General features: G+C 45.4%; 1 protein-coding gene across 7 annotated transcripts in view; it reads right to left on the bottom strand.

Annotated features, from left to right (window-relative positions):
• Positions 1-13,166, bottom strand: part of HSPG2 (heparan sulfate proteoglycan 2) — a 1,237,996-nt gene that overhangs the window by 282,966 nt on the left and 941,864 nt on the right. For all 7 annotated transcript variants that reach the window (XM_069610942.1, XM_069610946.1, XM_069610944.1 and 4 more), the window contains 2 exons: positions 1,213-1,364; positions 234-363 (listed from right to left, as the gene is read on the bottom strand). In XM_069610942.1, the coding sequence (XP_069467043.1) occupies positions 234-363; positions 1,213-1,364 (282 nt within the window). The remainder of the gene's footprint in view (positions 1-233; positions 364-1,212; positions 1,365-13,166) is intronic.

Genomic DNA, 13,166 nt, shown 5'->3' with positions numbered 1-13,166 from the left:
TCTACAAGTCTAATTCAGAGTTGTTGATATCCCTGCGCTTTACACAAAAATCTGAAGGGTTGAGCGGGTTCAATATCTGCTATAGGGACAGAGCCGATGAGGGAGGGTGGAAACACAGGGGGAACTATGGAAGTACTAGCCAAACCTTTGCTTTTTTATTTACATGTCTATTTTCCCTCTATGAAAGTATGTTTCTTAATCACTTCCTCTGACATTTTTTACAGGACACTTACGGTAGGAACCAGCAGTAATAGAGACCATGACTGAGGCTTTCTGAATTCCTGCACCACTACTGACTCGACAGATGTACTCGCCCGAGTCTGCTGGAGAGGCTTGGAGAATCCGGAGACGAGACCCTGAAACCTGCATTTTGGAAGAGAGATGGTAAGAGATGTGCATTTGGAATGTAAAAAAGCTGCCATTGCATTGCTTCATTCAGCTGTGATTAGAAGAGTCTACAATCCTATGCTTTATTCTTTATGGATTTTTACAAGAAGAAAATGTATTCACATGACAAATTGTCACATCCTCTATGCAAGGAGGCACTCACAAACAGATGACAGAACTGAACCACAAGGCCTCTGTTAGGATATAAATATGAAAAGAGATGTAGGCACAAAAACAGTAAAGACTGTCTATCGGAGGTGTTAAGCATTGCTGCAGGGGTCTTCAACCTGTGGCTCACCAAATGCTTTGGACCCAAAATCTTATGACTGTTCACCCTGGACTATGCTGGCAAGGGCCAATGGATGGTTTGTTCAAATCATTTGGAGGACCATAGGCTCCAGACCCCTTCTTTTGTCAATAGATGTAAACCGAGTTCTTGGAGAGGAATGTGGAACAATATTGGAAGTGTTCTATACCCTTTTCTGGTATAGGTTTTATAGAATGAAAAAGGTAATGTCTATCAGCATCCCAACTAAGAACCAAGAAATAGAGCACTTAATTGCTGACTGATGTGGTCAGATCAATAAAATTCCATGTCCAGCAGTGAAAGTCTACCGCAGTGCAAAATCCACTTGTGCTTCACCACTTACTGCAGAGAAAATGTCACCATATCACAGATATTAGAAACCATAACCTTGAAAAGAGAACATCTTAATATAAAAATAAATGTGTTGCTCTGCATCCATCTGCCAATCTGAATAGGCCAGTGGGTAAATCTATGTAAGAGTGACACAGATAATGAATAACCTTTTATTATATACATACCTGATGATTGGATGAAAGTGCGCCTCCTGCCCTATGCCATGTAATTGTAGGTTGTGCCTGTCCGGTAACAATGCAATTCAGCTCCACAGTCTGTCCTTCGACAACAGATTCTGAAGACGACTCAATTCTCACAGCAGGGGCAACACCAGAGCCTAGAAAGATACATGGTAGCAGTGACTTGTTTTTTTTTTTCCACCATACTATCTTCCGCTGACTGTGCATTAACCTAACTACTGTAGGTCTCCACTCCTACCCTTGCTCAACTCCTTTTCACAATGTTATGATGTATATGGTGTATTGAGCCAAACTTTCCCCAGGGCATTAACTGGACTATTAGACATTTAATGTTACAATAAACCCCTTTATCTCCTGAAGACCACTACAGTGAAGGTTTTCCCGACAGTATTTCAGACCTGCAGAGTCAATGTCATTTTAAGCAATCAGGAGCTAGATACTTTAATTGAAACTATAGGGTATGGCAAGTCATGGCTAAGATCCTGAAGATTGTTTGTGATTTAGGACTACAAACTAGCCGTGCTGGAGTATACCGTCATGGCCAGGTCTTTATTTTTTTTAACAAGACCTGATCTACAGAGATACTTTAACCTTTTCTAGGGTGATACGGTTGCAGTATTGAGAAACAAAGGATTATCCTTTAAATCCATTCTCTAGTTTTGTACTTGAAATCTTACTAGTTAGAAGTAAGTATTTGGAAAAGCGTACTAAGTTGTGTATAAGATGTTGGATAAGAGCAGGATCTTTAATTGGCCTCAAAGGTTGTTCACTTATGTGAGTGCCTGTGTAAACTGCCATCTTTACTTACCAAAATTTGCTTTATACGACATATGTCTTACAGAAAAGCATACAAATAAATAAACACTGCAAAAACACAAACAATTCATAGACCAAAGAATCAGAATATAAAATTCCAAATACCATGCCAATATGTTTTAGATTTTGAAAAGATTTACAAAATCTGATCAAACATTACAATGCTATGTGCACAAAATGAATACCATAGCTGCAATAATCTAAAGTCAAATTCATCATGATATCTAAAAATAAATAAAGTGGATATAGAGATTAAAATATCCTTCCAGTGATGCTTAACTTACAAGTCCCAGGTTTAGGCATTAACCCAGGTTTTCCTTTTAGCCCATGATCTAGCCACCTAGAGACCGATTTTGACAATAGCAGGCACAATGCTACTGCATCTCTTCTTTATCGTATTTGTCCCTCCCTTAGCGCAGGTAGCAAGCATATAGTAGCTTCTCAAATTTTTATATCCAGGGCAGAGAAAAAGAAAATGGATCAAAGTTTTTTTGTGAGAAATGCAAAGTGGCCATGACTCCTCAACACCATTATTCCATCTGGCAGCTACACAAGCTACAGGGAGGATACCAATGCAACACTTCACATATAGCGCTCTGTAGTATGGGTTGATTATCAAACAAATATCTCTCTCCCCCACATACAGACTTATTTGCCCAATATTCTCTTGCCAGCCCAGATCTTACAGACGAGGACAACCTAGAGACCATAGACCATTCATCATAAGCATTTTTGGTCAACTTTTGAGATCCTTGGTTGATAAGTGAAGTTTTAGTCCAGAGATGGAAAAGGTCTAATGAGCGCAAGGTTGACTTCACATGTGTACACCATGGTATTGCCCCCCCTCACCCCCAGCTTGTGCTAACAAGTCCTCAAACACTTCTCTATATTTTATTAAGTAAGGATAGGTCCAGATGTAAATCCAGTTCATGACTGGTTTTAATAAAACTATTTTTAACACTGTAAAACACACATGTTTCTATGTGCCTCGTGTTTTATTTTTGTTTGGAAATATTTTCTTTTTGCTGCTTTTCCTCTCAATGGGACACCCACAATTTTGCTATTGTCTAACGTTTTCTGGCATTCGGAGGCAAGTGAAGCCTTTTTACTTCACTTGCCTTGCTAAGCTTATCTGTTTGGGGGGCACTGGCCAGTCCATATGTCTACCAGGGGGAATTAGCCAAATTGATCAAACAAAAATCAATCGAATGGTACATTTGACCAATCTCAGTCAGTACCATTCAATTGATTTTTCAAAATATCGAACATGGAGGGCGGGGCTGTGCCCTGCTCCCCATGTCTGGTATTTTGGGATTTCAGGGTGCGGGGGTGTCCCCCGCTTCCTCAATATTGGAGGCAGAGGACGAAAAGAAAAAAAAGAAAAAAGGAACCTTGCAGCGCCAGAACTGACCAGCCTTTGAGGGACGGAACTCACAGTGCAGGGTAGAGTAGAGGCGGCGGACGGTGAAAAGGTAAGTAGGTTATGGATGTACTTGTAATTTGGGGGGATATGAGTTTGGTTTGTTTGGCAACGGTAAAAACATATTCGTATCGAAAATGACTACGGTCAATTCCGCCGCAAACTGTTCTACCACGGTCAAACAACCCAAATCCTACCAGGACAGCAGACCCTGTCCACATTTCGTGATGCCTTCATTGTTTCAATTTAGCAAAAATTGCCTTGCAGTAAAGCCTTGCCAATCTAATTTGTTATGGGGGCACTTATCAGTCCCTATGACTATCAATGCAGGAAAATCTGTTCTTCATTGTAAAATGCCTTATTTTATACTGCACACTTCACAAACCCTGCTGGTTTCAATAGTGCAGATTCTTACCATTGGTGGGCTGGGTTGCGATTCCAGCTCAGATCCGGTTTTGAAAGGCGAATCCTGCAGCCAATCATCAGATCGTCATTGGAGCCAATACACCTACGAAGAAGAGCATCCTACTGAAGACACAGAACTTGTTGGAAGCCAGTCGGCATCACTTTGTTCAACCATCCCAGCAAAACCATTCTCCTTTGCTGACCTCCAGAAGGCCTTCAGTGGTGCTTCAACCCCTGGATCAGTGGGAACAACCAGTCTCGACAACTGCTTGAGGAACCTGCCCTTGGAAGCTTTCACAAGCATCCTCGAACCAGCCTTTGGGCTCACCAGCTTCTTCCTGGGCTACCTTGCTGCATCGGTCATCCACCAGACTTGAGCGTTGAGACTCTGCAGATCCTCTACTTGCAAAACAAGAAGCATCCCCTGCAGTGCCAACTCTCCAAAACAAAGAGGGGCCTAGAAAGATCAGTTTGTTAGTTTCTGCCACCAGGGTTGACCACCATTTCTTTGGCGTGGCCATCACTGACCACTGTCTGCATCGTCTCCTGGGGTCTCCTCCGAGGTCTTCGCTGGATTGATAATCCTTTCTCCAGTCCAGTGTCCAGAACCAACAACTAGCCTTACCCAAAGCCAAGAATTACCTCTACACCCAAGACCTCAAGACCTCCTCATACACAACCAAGGCATGAAATAAAGTGGACCAACAATTTCATGAACTTTTATGGTGGCCCCTCAGTGAATCTGAGCACATGGGGTGAGTAGGCATATCTGTTACTATCCCCAAGCCGTAGCCTCCATGGGGTGTGACGCACATACATTCTTTACCCTACCTCTCACTCGCCTGAGTGGGATTGGTGAAGTTCTGGCAAAGGATCCTCCCCCTGGGCTTTCTTCAATTGCTTTCTAACTTTGAGACCCTTGGCAACTGCCTGCTGGCTTGGCCAACTCTTGTACAGACACTTGCAAAGACTACCAGCATTCTGAAGAAAACTGCATTGGGACGTGTGACTCTAGGGCACTACAGGCCCCTCTTTTCTAGCTATGATAGGATTTTTTAAAGGTGTAGTACCTTATCATTTAAGGTTTTGTATGGCGTTACTATCTTCTTTATTCTACACATATTAGTTGTCTAATTGATGGTTAATTACCTAGTTTTTATTATTCACTTGCTTTACTGATCTACAGTATTCTGAAAGTAAAGTGAATGTGTAAATAATAGTAGTCAATGTTTTAGTGTGTTACATACCTGTGGATTTTCTTTGCTAAGAGTTTGTCTTAGGCCTAAATAACGATATTGTAATATATTCTGCCTAACTTGTATTAAGAATGCTCTGTGTGTGTTTAACTGAACCTTTCACCCCTTCACCCCCAGTCTAAGCCTTGCTGCTCAGTTACACTACCCAGAGAGAGTTTGGCTAGAGAGAAGTATCTATACCCATCAACTAGAATAGGTTGGCCTCTCAGAATTTGTCCACGGGGCGGACTCTGTAAATCAGCCCTAGCCAGTACAGTTAACGAGGGAGCATAAAGACGGACCAAAAGATCTGGAGAGCTTAAGGGTTCCACATGGGATAGTGGAATATTGTTTGTGTATAATTCTCCATGGCCTTCTGGGGTTATGTTTCAGAGATCTGGAAAGGTGATTGGAAGGAGAAGAGTTTATAATCATAATATGTGAAGTTGGCTGCTGCAATTTAACATATGGTAGTTGGCAGATCACAGACTATGGCAGATGGACTGTGTATGGATACTGAGAAGAAGCTATATGAGGTATTTAGAATGTGCAGGGGTTTTAGGGCACTTTCTCAGAAAACTGGGAAGCATAGACTGTGTGTTCCCATAGCAGCTTGCAAGGCTTTTTGAAGTGAAAAATATTGCTGCATGTTTTAGGATGTTTTGCAATACTGACACTTTTTTTGTGGAACGTGCAACGTCTTATTCACATACAGCCGAGTTCTGACTTCATTAAGGCAAAGAATTAAAAGATTGTTCTGGTTTGAAATACATGGGAGACATGTGCACATGGTTTTGTGATGAGATGCGCCAATTTATTTTATTCATTGTTGCTTGTAGTACCTTATAAGCAGCTACACAAACCAGTGAATTTGGGGTTGGGTGGGGGAGGGTAGCATGATTGGGGAGTAGCCAGACAAGGACGGAGGAAGATAAAGAGGTCAGGAGACAAAAAGGGGTGAGGTTTGTGAGGTCTCTGAGGCAGACTACCTCGGCTGGATGGTAGGGCACATTCTAGATGCGGATGTACTTCTGTAAGGGCACTCGATCCAGAGATAAGCCCACATTACGCTTGTTTTAGCATATCAGTTGTTCCTGGGATATTGCATTACTCTTGATTTGGATAAAATGGAATGGAATGGAATGAGACAGTCCACTGTGAGGATTTGAACTTGAACTTTAGGTCACCCTGAGGCATTCTTTTAGGGACATTATTCAGAATCCCTCTGGTAAGGGGGTCAGAAGATCCCTGTAATGTGTGAAGAACGTGTCCACACATATGGTCTAAAAGATGAATGATAATGTAGCAGAGCGGTCAGGCTACACTTTGAGGGTGGGGGAAGGGGTGTACTGTGTTATGGAGATTTTTCATATTCATGCCAAATCCCCTCTACCTGTAAGATCCCCAGCACTTAACTCCTGGATCTATTTGTCTGTTCACCTGAATGAGGGGAAGCTTTTGTGTGATAGAAATGATCATTACTGATTTGCATCAAGAGGCCTATACTTTGGTTCCAAACTCTGGGCGGTTTTTGCAGCAAACCCTTGATCTTTGATGTCTTGGTGACTTCATCTACAGGAAACCTAGCAAGCACGGGCACGTTCATGGCATATGTGCCTGAAGAATGCACCGAAATCCACATGGTGTCCTTGAAGCGGTGTGCTCTTCCGTCTTACACATGATGTCAGCCCAACATGTGGAATGGACACGAGATAAAACATTTTTTATATAGAGACACAAGAAATGAAATCTGTTTTGTGCAATTGAGTGTTCCCAAAGTGTTATTTTCAAGAGACAACCAAAAACAAAGCACATTATTCTTGAATCAACCAACCAATCTGTTGGTGAGCCTGAAAAATTGAGGAAAAAAATTGAGGAAAAAATACTGATAAAGCGTGCCATTTGTTTTAACGAACAAACTATTTTTTTAAAACAATTTTATTGAATATTTAAACAACCAACACAAACCAAACTTACAGTATATACAGTAACATTTCGATTATACATTATGCAATCGCGTTCACTGCTTCCCTTATCCCACCCCCGTTACAAGCCTATTTCTACCAATGTTCTATTCTTGCATCTTGTGATAGAGTGTTCATTTCCGAGGGTTCTGATGGATCTTGTATTGACTCTGCTATCAATAGTTTCCAGGCCATCAAGGTCTCAGCCTCCTCCTCCCCCCTGGCACTGCTAGCCTCTTGCCATACCATGGTTTCCGCCTTCCGCCCATTTCTGTAAATCTTTCCACCATACCTCCAAACGTGGTTTGTGGCACATCTTCCATCCCATAGCAGTTCCCCTTTTCACAAGCGCATATGCCAGATCTTTCAGTTTGCTTACGTGCTCGAGTTTACGTGGCCTAGGGAACCCTCCTAACAGGCAGGCCTACACTGTATCCACCACAATCTTAATACCCTTTTCTGCAAGTTTATGTGCAACCTCCCAATAGAAGCTCTCAATAATCGGGCATGACCAGAACATATGCACCATGCCCGCATTCTCCTCATTATATTTAGGGCATGCCTGCCGTCCTGCATTTTTGAACTTGGCTATCCTCTGGGGTGTCAGATACGCCCTACGCGTAATATACAGTTGCATTTGTTTAAGTCTTGCTTTACTCGACACCTTCTTGTGATACCCCTGGACTCGTTCCCACATCCCGTCCTCCATCGGAGCTCCTACCTCCCTTTCCCATTCTAGTCTCAGCTGCATCACCTCCTTTCCCACTTTAGACATCATCATCTCGTATATGCTAGATGTCTCATGCCCCCCCTCCGCTATATCATATATTATGTCTATAGTTGCGTCTGGTTCTTCTTCCAGTACCAGTTCGGGCCACGTTCTCCTGATCTTCCGCACCAGTCTATGATACGTAATATATTGGCCAATGTGTAACCCAGTTCCCGCCCTCAGCTCCTCAAAGTCTGTTATAGTCCCATCCTGCCAAATATCTCCCATCGTCGCTATCCCAGCCAGCTCCCAGTGGTTTCTAATTAGCTTCCTTAACTGCTCTTCTCCGCCCGCCCGCCAATGCAACCAGTGGCACCTGTGGGAAGCATGGGTATGGGTTCTCCATCAGCTGGCAAGCCCTGCACCACATCTTCCACCCAAGCACCATCATCCCTGGGCGCCCGGCCATTACTACTGGGGGCAATCACATAACCTCCTTCAGATAAAACGGGGCACAGTCCCGCATGAACAACCTGGTTTCAGTGGTTACCTCTTCCGAGAGCCATTTAGCCATATATTGCAGCTGACTTGCAACGTAATAGACTTCATAATTAGGCAATTTTATACCCCCTTTCTCATAAAAATTCTGCAGCTTCCAGAGGGCTACTCTGTTTCGTGTGCCGTGCCACAGGAAGTCCCTGCACATGCTATCTAGTCTACTGAAGAATTTCTTTGGTAAGAAATAGGGTATATTCCTGAAATAATGCAGGAGCCTAGGCAAGACCACCATCTTTAACATCGCGCCACGTCCCATCATTGCTAAAGGTAGCTTCACCCAGAACCGCATGCAATTCTCAATTTTCTTGATGGCTACCTCTGTATTGCGCCAGTGCTCTTCTTCAACCGTGTGGTATATATCTATGCCAAGGTAGCGGAATGAACTAGCTGCCCATGGTACCTGCAACACCTGTAGTTTCTGGGGGATCCCTTTATATACTCCTAATGGGAACATGCTAGACATCTGAGGGTTCACCGCTATACCAGACATTTCCGCATACCTTCCCAATACCTCCAAAATATATTGGAGGTTTTCCTCTGGATGCCGCAAATACAATAGTATGTCATCTGCGTATAGGGATGTCAGGTGTTGTTCACCTTCTACAGGGATGCCTATCGTGTCATATTGTTGCCTTAAATAGATCACTAGGGGTTCCAGGGCCAATATATAAAGCATGGGGGACCATGGACAGCCTTGTCTGGTTCCCTTTCGGAGTTTCCACCTTTCTGATATCACCGACCCTGTTTTAACTCTGGCCAACGGTTCACTATATAACATTTTAGCCTACTGTAGATATCCTGGACCCATCCCATAGCCAGTCAGGGATGCCAACAACCATGGCCATATGACCGAGTCGAAGGCCTTTATTGCGACCAGCGAGACAATTGCCAGTTCGTCCTCGCTTTCGTTTCCATATTCAATGACACTGTGGAGCCTTCTAAGATTATTGGATATGTTTCTATTGGGGACATAGCCCGTCTGGTCCGGATGTATTAATTTTCCTATGACCCAGAATTTTACTGTCTTTATTTAACATTGACAGGGGTCTATAAGAAGTGCAGCTATTCCCTGGTTTGTTAGGTTTGGGAAGTGGTATTGTAATCGCTTCTCTGAGTGACTCTGGCAATCTGCCTAGCTCATACCCCTCATTCAGCATATCTAACAGCATGGGGAGCACCTCATCCTTAAATATTTTGTAAAATTCACTTGGGAGTCCATCAGCCCCCGGGGTCTTACTAGTTGGCAACTGTCTCACCATCTCTTCTAACTCCTCCAAGGTGATCGGTGCGTCCAGGTCCTCCCTTTCCTCTGCGCTAATCTGCGGCAATCCTATGTCCTCCAGTGTTTGTGCTATCATTGGACGATTTTTTTCTCTGTCGTCCCCATATAGCAGCTCATAGTAGTTTACAAATTCCTGATTAACCCCTTCTTGGGCATCCACCACCCCTCCGTCTTCCCTGGTTATCGATCTGATCGGGGGTCTAGGGGTTTCACTCTTGTATAACCATTCCAAGATCCTTCCTAGTTTATCTCCTCCCGCATGCTGTCTCTCTGTTCTTTTATAGTTAAGGTTACACAACCTCTCCCAGTACTCTTACGCACTTTTGCTGCAGTCTTAGTATCAGATCAGCGTCCTGGCTGGTACTGTCTTCTCCCTTCAATGCCCTTTCCAGTTCCCCCTCGGCTTCCTGCAGGTCCACCAGGATCCCACCCTGCAACCCCCTAGATTTTGCTATGGCCACCCCCCCTCATCACAACCTTGAAGGCCTCCCACAATGTGCCCGTCGAATCCACACTGTCCGTATTCGTCTCAAAGTAGCTAACAATCTCTTCCCTCATGTCTTCCCTAAAAAGGGGGTCTCTGAGCGCCTCTGCCTTGAGTCGCCATGTCGGGATTCTTGCTCTCGGGGGGCAACATTGCCATCTAGGCGAGTGGTCCGAAAGGACCCTAGCTTTATATTCAACTTGCGTGATCTCTGTCAGTATCTCTTGAGTGACAAAGACAAAATCCAGCCTTGTGTGCAGTTGCTGTGGGGCGGAATAATGCGAGTATTGCCTCTCATGAGGATGTCACACCCTCCATGCATCTTCCAACCCAAAGTCTTGCATCAGCGTCTGTAGCGCTTTGGCCGACGGGGCAGGCCTATCCATTTTCCCATCTGATCTGTCTACCCTAGGGTTTAATACACAGTTAAAGTCCCCTCCCCAAATCACTGCACTCCCCACACACATGCTAAGGTTGTTACACAGGGTTTTAAAATATGCCGCTGTATTCTGGTTCGGGGCATACGTATTCACAACACTTATTTCCCTGTTTTCCACCAATCCCCTCACTATCACCATCCTCCCATCCGTCTCAACTAGCGTCTAACAGCCGAAACGGGACGTGTGGTGCCACCCAGATAATCACACCCCTAGCGTCAGCTGAATATGGTGAACCCACCACAGTTCCCTTCCATTTCCTCCCAATCATCTCCATTTTATCTCGCGTTAGATGCGTCTCTTGTAATAAGGCAATATATATCTTCTGTCTCCGTAGGTATAGCATGACCTTGTTCCACTTCAGGTAACAATTGAGTCCCCTGACATTCCAAGTGATTATTTTAAGATCCCCCCATGGCATGTCAGAGTCCCTCTTCCTCCCTCGCCTATGCAATCCAGCTCCAGTCGCTTAACTCGTCTATGTAGGCTCATACCCCAACTTAAACTCCCCCCTAACTATAAACACAACAAACCCTCCCGCCTCCCTCCCACCCCTCTCCAAACCTTTCCCGAACAACACCCTCCCCAACTGTTGCCCAGCTCCATCCCTGGATCTCAGGTACCCCCGCATCTAGCCCTTTCTGGCAAAAGCCTGTACTCGCGGCTCAGCAGGGTAACGTAGCCCTAATGGCCGCCTTACTATTAATTCTTGGGGGTAGGTAGCCTCCATCCTGTCGCTCCTGTTTTATTCTAAATTTACTACGCCCAGCGCTACCCAGTTCACTTGCGCATTTTATTCGCTATATTCCAGTCCAACAGGGTTATAGAGTCCATAAGCTACACCGTACAGTTCAAACGTTCAGAAGCCTCACGTTAGGACTCCCTTCCCACTTATCCACTCAGTGTTCTCGATACATTCTCCTCACTTATCATGCTTCTGGTGATCCTGCTCCTCGTCTTGCTTTGGGTAGCCCTGCAAGTCCAGCCAGGGTGTCAAAAAAGAGCTTTTGTGCAAAACCTTTAGCTTCGCAGGGTACAAGATCATGTACCTGATACCAGCCGTGCGCAGTCTCCTCTAGACTGCCACGTAGCTATACCTCTGTCTTTGCATCAGCATAGTATAGTCGGGATACGCCGTGATGTTAGTGGATGCTCTTTTCATCGTTCCCCCTTTACGAAACTACTCCAGGATCTTTTCCCTGTCTTTATAGTTCAGGATTTCGGAAATTGTTTGCGGTGGGGCCCCTGGCCGTGGCTTCCTCATCAGGGCCCGATGTGCACGTTTGACCGCGAACCCTTGTGAGAGCTTGTCTGCCCCCATCTCTTGCAGAATCATGTTCTCCAAATAGTCAGTTCGGTCTTGACCTTCTTCCCCCTCCGGCAGGCCGACCACCCGGATTTTGTTCCGTCTTGCTCTTCCTTCCGCTTCTTCCGCTCGGCTTTTGAGGTTAGCAACCTGTTTTAGTATATGGACCTCCTTCGCATTCTCTGTGCTGACATCTGTAATAGTCTTGACCGCCCTCTCCAGGCCACTTATCCTTTCTGCCAGTGCCCCGACATCCTGTCGCAGCATGGTGACTTCAATCCCTACTGCGTCTATTTTATTCTCCAAGGCCGTCCGTAAATCTGCCATAGCCGTCCCCCATTTGGCGCTCAGTTCTGTTATGGCGGCTAGGACCTGATGATTTTCTCCCTCTTTGGTACCTTCCACGGAAGCGGCCGCTCCACTTTGTGCCGGGGTCGAGGGAGTCCGCTGTGCCTTTGCAAAGATCTCCATTGTGGCTTGTTTGCTCTTGGCCCTCAATCCTTTAATTGACATTGTGCCAACTTCCCTACGTGACTGGTTCTAGCTCTTCAGCATTATCGTGCCTCTACCTGTTCAGTCAGGCGCTGGAGCACCTACTTCAGGGAGTTGCGATATGTGGTGGCATGAGAGGTTGCGTTTCGAGTGGGCTGTGTCCTCCCACGTCCTTCTCTGACTTTTGTAGGCAGTGTCCCCTTAGCCTGTTCCTGCAGGCCAGTAGGCACACCCTCACTGTCACCAACACTGTGCTTCGGACCTCCGTAGAATTCGGTGCTGTGTGTCCACTTTTAAGGGGAACTGTCCCGCAGTATCTGCATTCAGCCTACTTAATTCTTTACTCCTGCTTATGCCGCCATCCGGTGACCGTCCTGACCCCTTCCAGTTATCGCCATGCAAAGGTCCTCATATTGTCCATTATTCCTGGCCACATATCCATCTTGATTGCACCAGTGCCATCTGCTCTTGGAGATAGGCACTCCAATTTAGGGCCTTGGGCACGAGTCTCCCAGCCAGAACTAAGAACACTATCAGCCGGCCCCAGCAGCCCCCCATGCACCAGCGCTTCTTTGACTAGCGGTGCAGTGTTATTGTTGCCTTCTCGTGCGGTCATCCGCACACCGCTGTAAAGTGAAGAAGCGTCGCGTGTGCTTCTCTTGTCGCACGCAGCGCGGTCTGCTTTCTAACAACAATGCACAGCAGGGATCTTTATATTCTTCGCTTGTCAGCAAGCCTATGCCCCTGTGTTCATGCGAGGCGTCTAATAAACGCTCCGAATTCCACCTCTGTGAGCGCGTACCTCGCGCTGCCACTATCATCCGTCACACG

The sequence above is a fragment of the Ambystoma mexicanum genome, chromosome 8 (genome assembly GCF_040938575.1).
Source record: "Ambystoma mexicanum isolate Mex_15411 chromosome 8, UKY_AmexF1_1, whole genome shotgun sequence".
Lineage (NCBI taxonomy): Eukaryota > Metazoa > Chordata > Amphibia > Caudata > Ambystomatidae > Ambystoma > Ambystoma mexicanum.
The sequence above is the reverse complement of the archived record's forward strand: the minus strand, read 5'-3'. Positions and strand labels throughout refer to the sequence as shown.